At 36.0% G+C, this 17548-nt stretch overlaps 1 protein-coding gene and 1 long non-coding RNA gene across 2 annotated transcripts in view; both read right to left on the reverse strand.

Annotated features, from left to right (window-relative positions):
• Window positions 1-470: 470 nt before the first annotated feature.
• On the reverse strand, window positions 471-9719 carry LOC144966216 (uncharacterized). Its single transcript, XR_013644173.1, has 2 exons — window positions 2718-9719; window positions 471-2653 (listed from the first exon to the last, which is right to left on the reverse strand). It is a non-coding gene; the product is annotated as an uncharacterized LOC144966216 (long non-coding RNA).
• Window positions 9720-13816: 4097 nt separating this feature from the next.
• Window positions 13817-17548, reverse strand: part of LOC144966217 (uncharacterized) — a 76255-nt gene continuing 72523 nt past the window's right edge. The window contains exons 11-12 of the mRNA XM_078902395.1: window positions 15132-15247; window positions 13817-14483 (exon numbers count right to left, since the gene is read on the reverse strand). Coding sequence (XP_078758521.1) covers window positions 13833-14483; window positions 15132-15247 — 767 coding nt within the window. The 3' untranslated portion in view covers window positions 13817-13832. The remainder of the gene's footprint in view (window positions 14484-15131; window positions 15248-17548) is intronic.

Consider the following 17548-nt stretch of genomic DNA (forward strand, 5'->3'; position numbering starts at 1 on the left):
GCATAATTTACTCACACTGAGCATGCTCATCTGGAATTTGAGATTTTCCAATCTGGGGGCCAAATGACTTTCAAAGAGCAAAATACAGAAAGTACGATTTCCTGATTTGGGGGTCATTTGGCCCCTATGACTTTATAGAGAAAACGGAGTGATATTGTTCAGTACTGACCCACGAATGCTGGCACTTGTTGGTGGTTTTCCCATGCCAGGGACGAGTATGAGACCTATGCACATTTGACCCGCGATTCCTCGATGTCTTGGGCTAGGGACTTGAAGTTTATCTATGGTTGTCATAGGGTGGAAAGGGGGGGGGGGGGGGGGGGGGGGGTCAATCTTGTTGTTTATTCTATCCCCTTTGTTGTCCTTTTTAAGCTCTGCTCTCAACTTGTTAGTCCTCTCGTGTTAAAATCCACTCGACCCAGAGAGATAGTTAGATTGAGAGAGAGTAAAAACAATGAAAGTAAGGAACGCTTAGTCGCCATGAACACTTTATTGATAAAAATATAGAGATATTTATGGCATATATTATATACACTGTAAATATAACACCAACGACCCCCACATGTAGGACTCACACTCACACCCCGGGCAAACAGTTGTTGAGGCTCATTGGTATCTAAGACCCTCACATCGTGTTTGCTGGTTGGTTTCTAAGGGTTTTACGGCACTTTCAACACATTTAGGTTATATCAGCACCAGTAAAAAGGAATAATATGGGATAGTAAAATTCTAGAATTACAATTAAAACACCCAAGAAAAGGTAATACAGAGGGGAACTGGGAACAAATAGGGATCAGATGTAGATTTCCAGAGAACACTATCACTATCAGTGTACTTGTTTTGAGATCACCTAAATGTCTCACCCAGACACCAGCATAAGATCCCACTAAGAGGAATACACTCAAAATGCTTACAGTATACATTCAAAATAACATAATAAATAACAGAGATGATGTTTTTGTTTTGTTTTTAAGAGTTTTACGGCGCTTGCAACACATTAAGGTCATATCAGCGCCAGTAAAAAGGAAGAAAATGGGATAGTAAAAAGTTCTAGAATTACAATAAAGTATCCAAGAAAAGGGAAGACAAAGGGGAATTGGTTCAAATATGAAACAGGTGTAGATTCCAAAAGCACTCTATCAAAGTACTTAGTTTGAGATCACTAAAAGTCTCATCCAGACACAAGCACAGGTCCCCGCTAAGAGGAACACACTCAAATGTTTTACAAATCATATATAATATAAAGAAAGCATAATACAGTGTATAACAGAGAGATGATTTACAATGAAAAAAATATCATCTCCCAAAACTAAATATACATTCAACTGTTTCCCTCTCAGCCAGGGCATCTGGCCAGGACCAGGACAAAACCAAGTAATCTCATTCCAAGACAAAGACAGAAAGCATGTTGGAAAACAGATATAAGGGGATAGAAGACACAGTATGTAACCCCCCTGCCCACTATGGGAGACCTAAAAGTCTCATCCACACACAAGCACAGGTCTCAACTAAGAGGAATACACTCAAATGTTTACAAATCATATAATATAATATGTAAACAAAACTTAATACAATGCATAACAGAGAGATGATTTACAAAGAAAAAAATATCACCTCCCAAAACTATAACTATACATTCGACTGTTTCCCTCCCAGCCAAGGAACTCCGACCAGGGTCAGGACAAAACTAAGTACATAATCTCATTCCAAGACAACAATAGGGAACAATTGGAAAACGGGTATGGGGGGATAGAAGACACAGCATGTACCTCCCTGCCCACTATGGGAGGTCAGGATCCCTACCCAGTAACAGATGAGTTACAAGGAAGAAAAAAATATCTCTGAAAACAATAACTATGCATTTGACTGTTTCCCTCCCAGCCAGGACTCCGGCCAGATCCAGGACAAAAGCAAGTAATCTCATTCCAAGACAAATTGTTTTGTTTTTAAGGGTTTTACGGCGCTTGCAACACATTAAGGTCATATCAGCGCCAGTAAAAAGGAAGAAAATGGAATAGTAAAAAGTTCTAGAATTACAATAAAGCATCCAAGAAAAGGGAAGACAAAGGGGAATTGGTTCAAATAAGAAACGGGTGTAGATTCCAAAAGCACTCTATCAAAGTACTTAGTTTGAGATCACTAAAAGTCTCATCCAGACACAAGCACAGGTCCCCGCTAAGAGGAACACACTCAAATGTTTTACAAATCATATATAATATAAAGAAAGCATAATACAGTGCATAACAGAGAGATGATTTACAATGAAAAAAATATCATCTCCCAAAACTAACTATACATTCGACTATTTCCCTCTCAGCCAGGGCATCTGGCCAGGACCAGGACAAAACCAAGTAATCTCATTCCAAGACAAAGACAGAAAGCATGTTGGAAAACAGATATAAGGGGATAGAAGACACAGTATGTACCCCCCCTGCCCACTATGGGAGGTCAGATTCCAAGACAAAGCAATTGGAAAAAAATCTTTAAGGGGATAGAAGACACAGTAAGTGCCGCCACCCTGCCCACTATGGGCGGCCAGGAACCCCACCCAGCCTCACATCATGGAATACTAATTTCACATCTTGAACATTCTTTAAAATAACAGTGGGCTTCTAGTCCTGTCTTAGCGGGATCTGTATTGTAAATAAAATACCTCACCCGTCTAATTTTATACAGGGTGTGTGACTATAAACAATAACCCAGTCATAATAAAGTACCTCACCCGTCTAATTTTATGCAGGGTGTGTGACTATAATGAACGATAATCCAGTCAAAATAAAATATCTCACCGTCTAAATTTTATGCAGTGTGTGTGACTATAAACAATAACCCAGTCATAATAAAATGTCCGCCACAAAATATGTCACATATTGCCACAGACTGGTACAATGTCAAAGTGAGGCTGATGTCGAAAGAGGATTAAAAAAAAAGCAATAATCGGAAATATGAAAATTGTGCCAGTCAGTCTGAAAGTGGTGTTATGTTGGGACAATACAATTCACCCCATTGCCTTCTCCCAGTGGGGAACCTTGTTTGTTTGTTTTTTTATGTTTTTAAGGGTTTTACGGCGCTTGCAACACATTAAGGTTATATCAGCGCCAGTAAAAAGGAAGACAATGGGATAGTAAAAAGTTCTAGAATTACAATTAAAGCATAAAAGAAAAGGTAAGACAAAAGGGAATTGGTTCAAATAGGGAACAGATGTAGATTCCAAGAGCACACTGTCAAAGTACTTAGTTTGAGATCACCTAAAACTCTCATCCAGACACAAGCACAGGTAATAATACAATGCATAACAGAGAGATGATTTACAATGAAAAAAATATCATCTCCCAAAACAATAACTATGCATTTGACTGTTTCCCTCCCAGTCAAGGACTCCGGCCAGGGTCAGGACAAAACCAAGTAATCTCATTCCAAGACAAAGACAGAAAGCAAGTTGGAAAACAGATATAGGGGATAGAAGACACAGCAAGTACCTCCCTGCCCACTATGGGAGGTCAGGAACCCCACCCAGAGGGTAGCCATCAAGCACGACAATTTAGCAAGAGTTCCAATACAACATTAGCTGGAACCAAAAACATAAAATTGTGACACATTTGCATAGATATGTTGTGAAATGACAGTTCATCTTTGTACAGTGGCATCAAGCAAAAGTAGATTATTGTTATCAATATCATAATAGGCAAGATAAACGTTGATAGGATTATTAACTTTGCTATGAATCAATATCTTGATCTATGTGGGAACTAAATCCCTGCACATCGCACAAAGAAACAAAAAGCATTGGAACAAAAAATAAATAGAACATCTTCAAAAACAAACAACAAAAAAAAAAAAGTTTTGAAAAAAAAAATACAACGAAATACTTAAAATGGAGCATTTTGGATTCATAAACTTTCTTCGGATAACAACATAAACAATTAAAAATATAAGACGTCGAGTAAATCCATAATAAAGACTGAAGAAAAGTTCTTGACAAAGCCAGTCGGATATTTTCTTGTCTTTTTTTTTTTTTTTTTTTAATACAGGGGCTCCAGATAGCTCAGTTGGTAGAGCACTCGCTTCACACGCAAAGGGACTGAGATCGATCCCGGGTGCAGTCGAGAATTTTTTCTGACACACCCCTGTCCACCCGGAAGTGATTGGGTAGCTGGGTGTGTTAGATCTGGTGGGAAGTACTTTGTGATAGACTTGCATCCTATCCAAAGGATAACTAGCAATGCTATTGTCCGTTTCACGCTATAGAAACAGTGATAAACTCTGGCTCTATGGGCTTCATGGCTCTGAAGGACTCCTTTCTTTTCTCTAAGCATACACTGATCTTATGGGTTTGTTTACGTTTTATGTTTTATTTTTTACTGCACTAGCGAAACTTTATTAAGGTCATTTCAGTGCCAGTAAAAGAGAAGGTAGAAGGGAGAACGTTGTAGATCCGCAGTTAAAAGCACCAAAGAAAAATCAAAAAGGAAAGAGACTGGGATAGAAGACACAGCCAAATTGATCTCCCCAGTGAGAACATCCATTTCTTTATCATAATATTGGAGATTTGTTTGTTTGTTTTTTTGTTTGTTTGTTTTTTTTTTTTTTTTTGTTTTTAAGGGTTTTACGGCACTTGCAACACATTAAGGTCATATCAGTGCCAGTAAAAAAGAAGAAAATGGGGTAGTAAAAAGTTCTAGAATTACAATTAAAGCACCCAAGAAAAGGTAAGACAAAGGGGAACTGGGAACAAATAGGGATCAGGTGTAGATTCCAAAAGCACTCTATCAAAGTACTTAGTTTGAGATCACTAAAAGTCTTATCCAGACACAAGCACAGGTCCCCACTAAGAGGAATACTCTCAAATGTTTTACAAATCATATATAATATAAAGAAAACATAAATACAATGCATAACAGAGAGGTGATTTACAAGGAAAAAAATATCATCTCCCAAAACTAACTATACATATGACTGTTTCCCTCTCAGCTAGGATATCCGGCCAGGGCCAGGACAAAACCAAGTAATCTCATTCCAAGACAAAGACAGAAAGCAAGTTGGAAAACGGATATTATAGGGGGATAGAAGATACAATAAGTACCTCCCTGCCCACTATGGGAGGTCAGGAACCCCACCCAGGAAGACACAGTATGTACCTCCCTGCCCACTATGGGAGGTCAGGAACCTCACCCAGATAATATGGCTGATACTAAGCTGCTAGAAGCTGTGGACTGTAAAGTTTGTTTTTGTTTGTTTTTAAGGGTTTTACGGCGCTTGCAACACATTTAGGTTATATCAGCGCCAGTAAAAAGGAAGAAAATGGGATAGTAAAAAGTTCTGGAATTACAATTAAAGCACCCAAGAAAAAGTAAGACATAGGGGAACTGGGAACAAATAGGGATCAGATGTAGATTCCAAGAGCATACCACCAATGTACTTAGTTTGAAATCACCTTTAAGTCTCATCCGGACACAAGCACAAAATCCAACAAAGAGGAACACACTCAAATGCCTACATTATACATTAAAATAACAATAATACATTACAGAGAGATGATTTACAAGGAAAAAAATATCATCTCTCAAAACAATAACTATGCATTTGACTGTTTCCCTCCCAGCCAGGACTCGGGCCAGGGCCAGGACAAACCAAGTAATCTCATTCCAAGACAAAGACAGAAAGCATGTTGGAAAACAGATATAAGGGGATAGAAGACACAGTATGTACCCCCCTGCCCGCTATGGGAGGCCAGGAACCCCACCCAGAGGACTGTAAAGAGTAATAAACAAAATTGAATAGAACAGCATCAAAAAAGAACAAAATACCAAACACGGAACGTTTCCAATGAAAATATAAATACATTACTAAAAAAAACAACAGATTGACGGCATAGAAATTATAAATATTCAGCATGTGCGGCCGATCGGGCTTTTTAACTAATGTATTTCATTGTTTTCTGTTGTTGGCTGATGAAGGGTTTTGAGCCCGAAACGTTCCGTGTTTTAGTATTTTGTTCTTTTTTGTTGAAGCTGTTATATTCATTTGTGTTTATTACTTTTTATCCAAACATTTGTACGCTGAAACAAGTCAATACTGTCATAGAGGGGAAAGTCACTCAAACCATAAATCTAGGCATAAATTATAGGCATAATGTAAATATTTTTATTTTTTTTTAAAGGGTTTTACGGCGCTTGCAACACATTAAGGTCATATCAGCGCCAGTAAAAAGGAAGAAAATGGGATAGTAAAAAGTTCTAGAATTACAATTAAAGCACAAAAGAAAAGGTGAGACAAAGGGGAATTGGTTAAAATAGGGAACAGATGTAGATTCCCAGAGCACACTATCAAAGTACTTGGTTTGAGATCACCTAAAAGTCTCATCCAGACACAAGAACAGGTCCCAACTAAGAGAAATACACTCAAATGTTTACAAATCATATATAATATAATATGTTAACTAAACATAATACAATGCAAAACAGAGAGATGATTTACAAGGAAAAAAATATCATCTCCCAAAACTATAACTACACATTCGACTGTTTCCCTCCCAGCCAAGGGTCAGGACAAAACTAAGTAATCTCATTCCAAGACAACGACAGGAAACAATTGGAAAACAGGTACGGGGGGATAGAAGACACAGCATGTACCTCCCTGCCCACTATGGGAGGTCAGTATCCCCACCCAGCATAATGTAAATAAATTGTGACGTAATATAAAATCTATGTCTACACATACTACAAACTACAGGCCTTGAACAAATCTGTTTCTAGGAACATATGTATGGATAAAGTTTCAACGGGTGTCTTTATAACATAATACACTACAAGAGATATTGTGGAGACGAAAATTGATCCTCCTGGATACATCATGTTGATCTCATGAATTAATAAAAACAAAACATAATATAAAAAAAAAATATATTCCAAAAAATAAATGAAAGGAAAGAGAAACAAAAATAAAATAAAATAAAGGAAAAAAGAAAAATGCCAAATACCTAATTCTGAATCCACTCATATTCTGAAACTAAAACATTTGAAAAAGACAATAATGTCATTAAACACTTTGTAAATTCTGAGCTTCGATCGTGCATTTGGAAAGAAAAAAAAAGAGGAAGAAAGAAAAATGTCACAAAATAATCAGAAATTTAAAACCGAGACAAGACAACATTACGTCATGCAAAATTGGCAATACAATCTTTAACCATTAAAAAAATATTCTATAATAGAAATTAATAAAACAAATCAGATCATAAAATCTAAACAAAAAAATGTGACATGCCGTCTCAATCCAGTATTATGTCGGGATAAACCCAATACTGAAAACTGACATCAAGGTTGAACTATAGAATTGTATTAAAACGAACATGCGTGCGTCATTAAGAAGAATGAATGTAATTTTGTCAACTAACGAGACAGAAGAGCGGTTCTGATAAGTAAACTGATAAAATCCCAAATTCTGTTGATTCTATCCACATTTACAATCCACATTCGGTTTTCAAAATCTGGTTCACATCGACATAATACCGACGACATATGTTAATGAAAGGGCGATAATCAGGAATCTTTGTAAATAATCAAACCTGTACGGGGACAAAGCTATTCGTATGTTGACCCTTGACCTCTACTAAACTTAGATCAAATCATTCAAGAAAATTTGGTAGGTTATTATCACTATTATTCTATTTAGTTTCTAAGGTTTAGGATATTGTTAAACAAATACAAAAAGAAGTAAAAGAAGCAGGCAAACACATGCACACACACACACACACACACACACATTTTTACCTATAATGTTTCAACTATTATGACAATCTAATATATACATATTTCGTGTTTACTTGAAAAAGGCCAAAGGTCGAAACGTTGTTTTTTTTGTGTTGTTCTCTTTTATAGGAGTCACATTTACTCCCTTTATCTTTCTCTCCATTTTAATGACTCATTTCGGCACCTCTAGTTTTCAATAAAAATCTCCTCTACTCCTACCATTTTAATTCAATTACCTTCATATTTTAAGCAATTGCTTGCATCACAATTACACAAATCTCGCTGAGGAGTGGCAGTTTGGGATAATGTTTCTATTTACAAGTTATAGTTTAATCTGTAACAAGATTCAGGGACAATAATAGTCTCAATTCAAATGAGAGAGGCACTATAACTATAAATAACTTGAGCTCTTGTAAGTGCAATACAAACTAAAGTTGCTAAAAGTGCTTTAGAAAGGGTCCCAAACCAACCGCAACACTTAACGTGTAGAATGAGACATGACATCTGTGAGGTCCTATTACAGTTTTTTCTTTTTTTTTTTCAGAGAGAGAGAGAGAGTCAGTCAATGTTATTTTTGACCAGATACTCATTTTACACCTTAGTGCAGTGAGAGTATGTAAGTAAAGAGCTCAATTATGCACTGCCCAGATCTGGCCTCATACCTGGGATTGGTTTGGAGACTAATGTCATACCATGAGACCAAAAAGCTGTATCTTTATTGTAACGGCCAAAAGGCAAATGCTTCCCGTAGAGAAACGTATAGACTACAATATTTGCACTTTAGTTTTTAAATCACTGCACTCTGACATGCTTAAATACGTCCCAGCCAGAAACCAGAGATCAAAATCTGATAATCACATTCTCGTGAAGCCAAAAATGACTCGCAAAATCGGCGAGTATCTGTTTGAATATTCGAAATATGTAAAAATACATATTAAATAAAATAATGTAAAAAAAAAGAGAAAATAATAAACCAAATTTCAAACTATTTTTATTTTTAAACTAGGGGACTACTTATATTTACATTTATATCATGTCCATCAAAATATTGGTTAAAAATAAAATGCAACATTTCAACTTTGTAGTGCAAAACATAAACAGTGCATCAACTCTATGTCTGGACCTCCCTTCCAAGGTCTATCAGAGGCAGTAATGATTCAGACTTCTTTTTAAAAAATCTTAAAACATTACTTTTAAATATAATTATATTGCTTTGTTTTAAGCTGTATGTTTGAATTACTATATATATGATTGTGTCACTCGTGTTAAATTGCTGTTAAATGCTTTGAGCTTGTGAAGATACGGGGTAAGGCGCTTTATAAAATTAATATATTATTATTATTATTATTATTATTATTATTATTATTATTATTATTATTATTATTATTATTATTATTATTATTATCATTATTATTATTATTATCATTATTATTATTATTATTGTTATACTCTTGGTTGGTATTCCAGTTATCTTTCTTAACAAGCTGCTTACACTGACAATCATATTCAAAATTATTAAAGACAAAAAAAAAAACAAAAAACAAAAAAAAAAAAAAACAAGAAAAAATCCATCAGATCATTGTGGTTGTAAAATGTAAACATTTCTAAAAATGAAATATCATCATCAATTCTATTGTGACCAGTAGATAATATTATTATGATAACAACTACACAACTGTTCAGCGTATTATTATTATTATTATGTTATTTATAACCATCAGCCATTTAAAATAAGATTAAAAATAGTTCATATCAATCCATAATTCATTATTGCAGTACATACAGATATTGTTTTCAGACAGACAGACAAACAAACAAACAGACAGACAGATGGCTATTATTAGCCATTCCAAAGGAAATTCAGAGTCCAACTGTAATCTTGATGACGACAGTCGTACACAAGATATCTCACTCTATCCGCAGGTGAGGAAAGATAAATCACAGACCCCCCCCCCGCCCCTCCCCCTCCCCCCTCTCTACCTCAAATACTGCAAGTTGGATAAACATTGATGACATTTGCTCACTTTTTCCCCAAAGACATTTTGGATATGTGAGCATATGTGACCCATCACCTCAAAACGGTATTTAGTCTGGTTGATTTCAATGATAAAAAAAAATTGACTTTATAGAAAAAGAACAGGAAACTTAGTCTAAGTTGATCTGTTTTAGTGAGAGTAATAGAAATATGGTTTCTTCATGTAACACAACCCCCCCACCCCCCTCATATTTCAGGTCAAATTTATTTTAAAATCACGTTTCTGGCATTTCCAAAATGTCTTTTTTTGTGTGTCTGGAGTAGTAATTTTTTTTGTTTTTAAGGGTTTTACGGCGCTTGCAACACATTTAGGTCATATCAGTAAAAAAGAAGAAAAATGGATAGTAAGATATTCAAGATGTACAATTTAAGAGACTTGAGGAGGAAAAAGTAAGACAAGGCGAAATGGTTCAAATAGGGAACAGATGTAGATTCCAAGAGCACACTATCAGTGTATTTAGTTTGTGATCACCTAAAAGTCTCACCCAGATACAAGCACAAGCCCCCAGTAAGAGGAATACACTCAAATGTTTTCAAACCATATGTTAAGAATAAAACAAAATAACAGTACATAACAGAGAGATGATTTACAAGGAAAAAAAAATATCATCTCCCAAAACTATGTATTTGACTGTTTCCCTCTCAGCCAAGGCCAAGACAAAAAAAAAAAGAGTAATCTCATTTCAAGACAAAGACAGAAAGCAAGTTGGAAAACAGATATAGGGGGATAGAAGACACAGTATGGACCCCCCTGCCCACTATGGGAGGTCAGGAACCCCACCCAGACTATGGGAGGTCAGGAACCCCACCCAGACTATGGGAGGTCAGGAACCCCACCCAGAATCTGATAGTAAGTTCGAGTCATCTAACACAGTCAATGGAGGGATGACTAGAAGCTTGAATAGGAGTGTGTTGTTACTGTTATATCAATTTATATCACAACAACATTTTGTGTTGTTACTGTTATATCAATTTATATCACAACAACATTTAATATAGCAGATAAATACATATAAATAAAAGTATATGATTGTATTTAAGGAACATTGAAAGTCAAAACAAAAGTTCTTAAAAAGTGAGACAGAAAAATCACACATACAAGTACAATAAAAAAAAAAAAAGAAGAAAATAATAGAATCAATAAACAAATTTTAAACTTTTTTTTTTTACAAAGAGATTTCCTCACATTTACACTTATATCGTGTCCATCAAAATATTGGTTAAAAATAAATGCAGTTTTCAACTTTTTAGTGCAAAACTAATATATAACATGAAAGAAGGAGAGGGGGGGGGGGGGGGGGGGGGGGGGAAGGTAATTCAATCGATATATAATATAACAAAAGAACCAAGTTTTTGTTTACATATCAAATCAAAAGACGTTAACAGACAATATTGTCAAAACTTGAGTTGACATACAAACTGATTGTGTAAAAATGACAAGAAATGAAGTGAGTAGGAAAGTGCCAGAAGACAATAGAAAATAAACACCTGGCAGGGGCGATGGGGGCTCGAACCCGCAACCTTACAGGTACGACAACTCCGCCTGGCTGGGGAGATTGTGACTCTACAGTATGAGCTATCCACAACCTCATACCAGTAAGGGTGCGTGTTCGAGCCCCCATCGCCGATGCTAAGTTTTTATTCTCTATTGTCTTCTAGTACTTTCCTGCTCACTTCATTTCGTGTTATTATCAACATAAGGGCCTGTTCCACATTTTACCAAATTAATAATTCTGTGAAAGCACATCAAATCATAGCAAAACTGGTCGTAAATGGCGAAATGGAGAAGTAGAAATGCTATTTTTCTACCTCACATGATTTAGTCATGATTCTTTCATTCAATGTTTTTTGCATGAAGCAATTAATTTTGCATGCCACAAATCGGTCCAGATTTTAAAAGTTACGTAAGCCACAAAATACCATTTAGGTGAGGGACATTGTTAGGCTTGATTTAGAAAATGAGAGCTCAAATAAACACTTTCATTGAGAAGAGTGTGTTTTGTTTTCCAGACTTCAAATTCTTACGATTTCCCCCCGATTTCTGACCATTCTGACTCCCGTCTAATTTATTCCAACACAATACCAGAATGACTTGGTTGGTCACATTATTATCATTAATATGAATAAATAATCAAATCAGAGAAAAATTAAGGAGCAGCAGGCATTGTGCAAGATTCAAACCAGAAAAGCTTTTATGTGCTACAGTGCCAGACAAAAAACAACAAAAAAGAAATTTTTAAAAAACATGACAAAGTCATCCCAAAATGGACTCAGTCCGTAGCCATCGTTAACGTATAACCTGACACTGACCAAAAAATGACGTCAAAAGACAAGTCTTTGGCCGCAAAAGAAAACAAATCGTGAGTTGTATTCATTAGTTCAACCAATGGGAGCACTTGTTTCCTTCAGCACTACTAACAACAACTCACTAGACGCTGGACAAAGCTTTAAATCAACGTCAAACTGTAAGTCCTAGAGGGTTCTAGTTCTAGTGTCAGGCTATATGTTAACGATGGCTACGATCAGTCTCCGTATGAAAAGATGATATTATGTTATGATATTTATTTTTTTACACAGTGGTTTCCACTTCAGTGCCAGGTGGTTGGGATGCATGAAAGGCGGACAAACAGGGCATGCAATCAAAAAATAATTCAGGAGATATTAAAAGTATTATAATTCCATTCTTCCCGATAAGTCAGACGTTTGCAGTCATTATCACTTTGTTTAGAGCTTGTTTTCTTTGATTTATAAATACAACTGCGCACTTATTGTGTTGACAGTTTCCATGATTACAACAAAAACAAACACACAAACCTATTTATCTATTCGATGAACATAATTGATCAGTGCTTTGTTTTTACAACCAAAACCTTATCAGCAAGAAATGAATATAATATATTATTACTTGATATGGAAACGTCAATATTTTAACCATGTATATATATATATATATAATTGGGACTAGGAATAGATATGTGAATGAAAAGGTTTGTTTTGTTGTAAACATGGAAATCATCAGCTATTTCTTTTAAATGAGATCGCTCGACCTTTCACAATCTTCTGCCATAAATCTTAGACACAGAGGGTCTGGTCTTCGGCAGAATTTATTTTGTGTTGACCTTGAGGGTGTTTATTGTTTGAGGTTCCTGCTTAGCACAGTGTGAATTGTCATTGGCAATCGTCTTCTATATTCACCGCGCCAGAAGTACACACACCCTGTCCAGATGTAGGGAAATAAGCCTCCATGGCTTGGAATTTTTGGGTATTTCCAACCAGAAAAAATCAAATCTCAAATGCACCTGGGATCGATGCCAGAGACTTTGCTGGATGTAATGTAAATGTTGCTGCTCGAAGCTCGAAGAAATAAATAACAATGTGAAATTGAATGTGAGCTTCAATTTAATATACGAAAACGGATAAAAACAACACCACTACCACATTATCTCATTCATCTGTCATGTTTCATTCATCCTGTTTGTTGATAAAGGGGAAACCCGAAACGTCCAATTTATCTGTTTTTTAAATTGTAATTAAATTGAAGATTACATTCAATTTCACATTGGTATTTATGACCCTTTGCTAGTGAAGTTAGCACTCTACCAATAGATCTATAGGGATCCTGAGGACCCACACTGATGGTGAATAACAAGCTTTAACAACATGTCAATCAATGACGGAATATTTAAAAAAAAAAAAAAATTAAAGCAGTGAATTTGATAAAAGAATTCTGTATCGTGAGAAATATGGGCACTCGGGCATCCAGGATGGCAGGCACTTATTCTCAAGGAAACCAATGTATTCTTCTATCTGCTTTGTCTGACTCTGTATCACACTCACACACAAACACACACACACGAACACACACATACAAATACCTTTTCAGATTTTTTATCAATGACTATATTATTATTACTATTATTCAGACTATAAGATTTGTCGTATTGAAGACGATTTACGCGAAATGATAACTTGTCTTTGATTGTTTTGAAACATAAAACAAAAATACCCCCCCCCCTCCCTCCCCCCAACAGAAAAGCTCAGCCTGTCTCCTACTCTATCTGCTTCATCCCATCATCTCTACTGACCTCCTGGCATCGATCTGATGAGACTTCTGATGCTTCTTCTTCTCCCACCACTGTTGACCTTTCCAAAGGCGGTGTTGATACAAAATATTCCTTTCCAGGTGACGCGAGTTCTTGTTCATTTTGATTAAGAACATGAAATACATTGCTCTCAATACTTTCACTCCGTAATCCATCGTAGCACGGAAATATCTCGTGTCCTTTCTCATCATCTTCTTCCTCATCAACACTCGGATGATGCCTGACATTGTTACTTTCAACTACATCACCGCTTTCTACAACGTTATCAACATTATTATTATCATCATCATCAACACAATCATTGTGATTTGAAAGCTCATTCTCCGACTCCTCTCCCGGAGACTGATAGTCCTCCGGCCTATTCACATCCACATTATTTCCTCCTCTCACCCCAGCACTCTTGTCTCTACTGGTCTCTGTACTTCCATCCTCCACACTGTTACTTCTCGACGGTGCTTCGCCTTCACTTTTCCTTTTGGAACCGTTGTCAGGGCTTGACAACCCCTGGGGCATCTCTTTTTCCAGCTTGTTCAGCTTGGTGGCCAAGACTTGAGCTGCCAATTTCTGCTGGGCCAATGCCTCTTCCTTTTCATGAACCTGAGAAGACAAGTTAAATTTTAAAAATTTTTATTATGTAAAGCGCCGCAGAGCACGATTAACGTGGATGTTTAGGCGCTATATAAATTCATTATTTACTACTATTTACTATTTACTAAATAAAATAAATGAATAAATAAATTTCCCTTTATTCATCCCATCGGGGAAATTTGACCCAGGGCTCCATTCCAAGGGAAGACCGGAACAACCCAGGTGTCAGCCGCAGTGCAGCGCCGCAAATTGAGCTAGGGTGAGGTGACTTGCTCAAGGCCACAAAGCGCAGCGGCAGGTGATTGAACTCGGTACCTTTCGGGTACCAAGCAAAGACCGCATCCCTGAGCCACGATTCCCCATTTGTAAAAAGAAAAAAAAATATTTTTAAAAAATCAAATATCACTATCGCTATTACTAATCATTCATGCATATTAATCAATATGAAAAACATGTATCCTTGTCATAAGACATTAACAAAAATGAATAACAGGTTCGAAAAAGGACAAAATATCAAAGGCTCAAAACCATTAATCAGCCAAGAAAAAGAACAATAAAAACATTAAATACATTACTTAAGCTCGGGAGAGACAGCAAATTTTCATTCATTGAAACAATAAATAGAGAACTGCCCCCCTCCCCCCCACCACCCCTTACCACATCAGTGAGGGCTTGAACTAGCTCCTGCAAGGACATGGCTGGTTTATCCCTGGTCAATTTCATGTCTTCATCACAATGGTTGGTCGGCACTTTGGGAGGATAGATGTCGTCCTCTAATAGAAAAGTAATGGAAAAAAATACTAATTAAAATGTTCAAGTTAACAAGTCAAACACTCGAAAAAAAAACAACAACAAAAAACAAAAAACAAATATAAAAAAGAAAGAGAAAAAAAAAAAGAAAAAAAAACTCCATAAAGAACAAATACCCCACCCCACCCCAAAAACGAATCCCCAAACAAACAATAAAATAAGAAACAAACAAACCAAAAACACCCCAATAAACCCCCTAAAAAACAAAAAACAAAATAAGACAACAACAAAAAAATCCCTCCCTCCCCTCCCTTCGAGAAAAAAAAAACTAGCAAAAAACCAAAAAACCCCCCAAAAAACAACAAAGAACAACAAATATACACACAGAAACAAAACAAAACAAAACATGGCTACTGTACTACCTATCTCCCGAGTGAATGCCATTCAGTTTTTTTCTCCAAGTAACCAATCAGGTTATGGAATTCCCTCCCCGACAATTTGAGAAATTCTGACTGTTATGAAAACTGGCCTTCATTATGCCCTTTCGCAGCAGAACCATAATAATAATAATAATAATAATAATAATAATAATAGATCTTTATTGTCCATAAATATGGCAATTTGTCATTTAGTTACACTTGTTATAACGTTAAACGATAACTGTAAGATTGAACAGATATTTCACTCCTACTTATTTTCTCTCTCTCTCTCTCTCTCTCTCTCTCTCTCTCTCTCTCTCTCTCTCTCTCTCTCTCTCTCTCTCTCTTTCACACGTGCGATATACACAACATAAACATATTCATTTCGTTTTCAATTTGTTACGATTGTGGCAATTCGACACCAAAAATTATCATCATTATCAATTGGTCAGTTAATCTTACATTAAATAAATTAATCAGTTAATCAGTCAACGAATCAATCCTTGGTTTTTCTGTACCATGTGAAATATTCAAAATTTTTATTGCTGATGGAACGAACGTTGATTTATACTTGTTAGTTCTACATTTAATCTGACAAAACCTTCTCCCAGATGGTAAAAGACTAAATTCATGGTATAAAATATGTTTTTTTATTGTTGGTAATTGAGAATGCTTTCCTTTCTATTGCTTTTCCATGAATTCTTTCTACTCCATCAAGAGGATGGTTTATTATTTTTGATGCCTCTTTGATAGATTTTGAAATTTTTGATTTATCTTTAAGTCGGCATCCTCCAAACCATATGGTGCAGCCAAACGCAATTACACTTTTAATCAATGAGTCATAAACTCTTAACATAGTTTTCTTCCTTACTTGAAATGTTCTCAATTTCCTTAGGATGTATAATCTTTGGGCAACTTTCTTAGATATTATATTAACATGTTGAGAGAAATTGAGGGAACTATCAATGGTTATTCCTAAATATTTAAAATAGTCAACTATCTCAACAACATCTTTACCGATCGCCACACACTTTAAGTCGTTTTTATTTTTTACACCAAACACCTGTTCTTTCGTTTTTTCAACATTTAATTCAAGCTGATTTTGTTATATATTTATTTGTTTGAAATAATTCTTTTCGGTAACTTTATCTTTTAATAAGCCAAGAATAGCAGTATCATCTGCATATTTCACTATAAAACAATTTTCAAAGGATGGTCTGCAGTCGTTGGTGTATAAGATGTACAGGATTGGGGAACTCACACAGCCTTGGGGACATCCGTTCGACAACGTTCTTTTGTTGGAGATATGTTCACCCAATTTTACACATTGCGGTCTATGGGTCAGAAACTCTTTATACCATTTAATAAGGTAGTTTGGAATATCCATGCTGCACAACTTTTGAAGCAAAATATCTGTGTTCATAGCATTAAAAGCTGATGAAAAGTCGACAAACAGGATTCTGGCGTAATTCGAGGGCGTTTGGTCAAGGTGTTTCGAGATCGAATTTGTGGCGGTTAATAGTGCGTCTTCAACACTGAGATGTTGCTGGTATGCAAATTGGTACGAATCTAGCAATTTCAGGTCATAACATTTTTGTAGGAGCTCAGATTTAAAAATTTTTTCTAAACATTTCATTACAAGCGATGTAAGCGCCACTGGACGGAAGTCATTCAATACGGTCGGACAACGCTTTTTTGGAACTGGAACGACAATCGATGTTTTCCAAAGTACTGGCACTGATTGTTCATCGATTGACCTTTGAAAAAGGTCACCTAGGCATTCCATGAAGGAATATAGATAATCCATCAAACAGGATGTCTGATGTCAACAGGAATCACCCCTGTTGTCCAATGTGAGCAAATTGGGGGTTAATAATCTTGCCCAAGGAAAAAACAGAAAGAAAA

This window comes from Berghia stephanieae, chromosome 2, assembly GCF_034508935.2.
Source record: "Berghia stephanieae isolate SIO BIC M18660-M18661 chromosome 2, UCSD_Bste_1.3, whole genome shotgun sequence".
Classification (NCBI taxonomy): domain Eukaryota; kingdom Metazoa; phylum Mollusca; class Gastropoda; order Nudibranchia; family Aeolidiidae; genus Berghia; species Berghia stephanieae.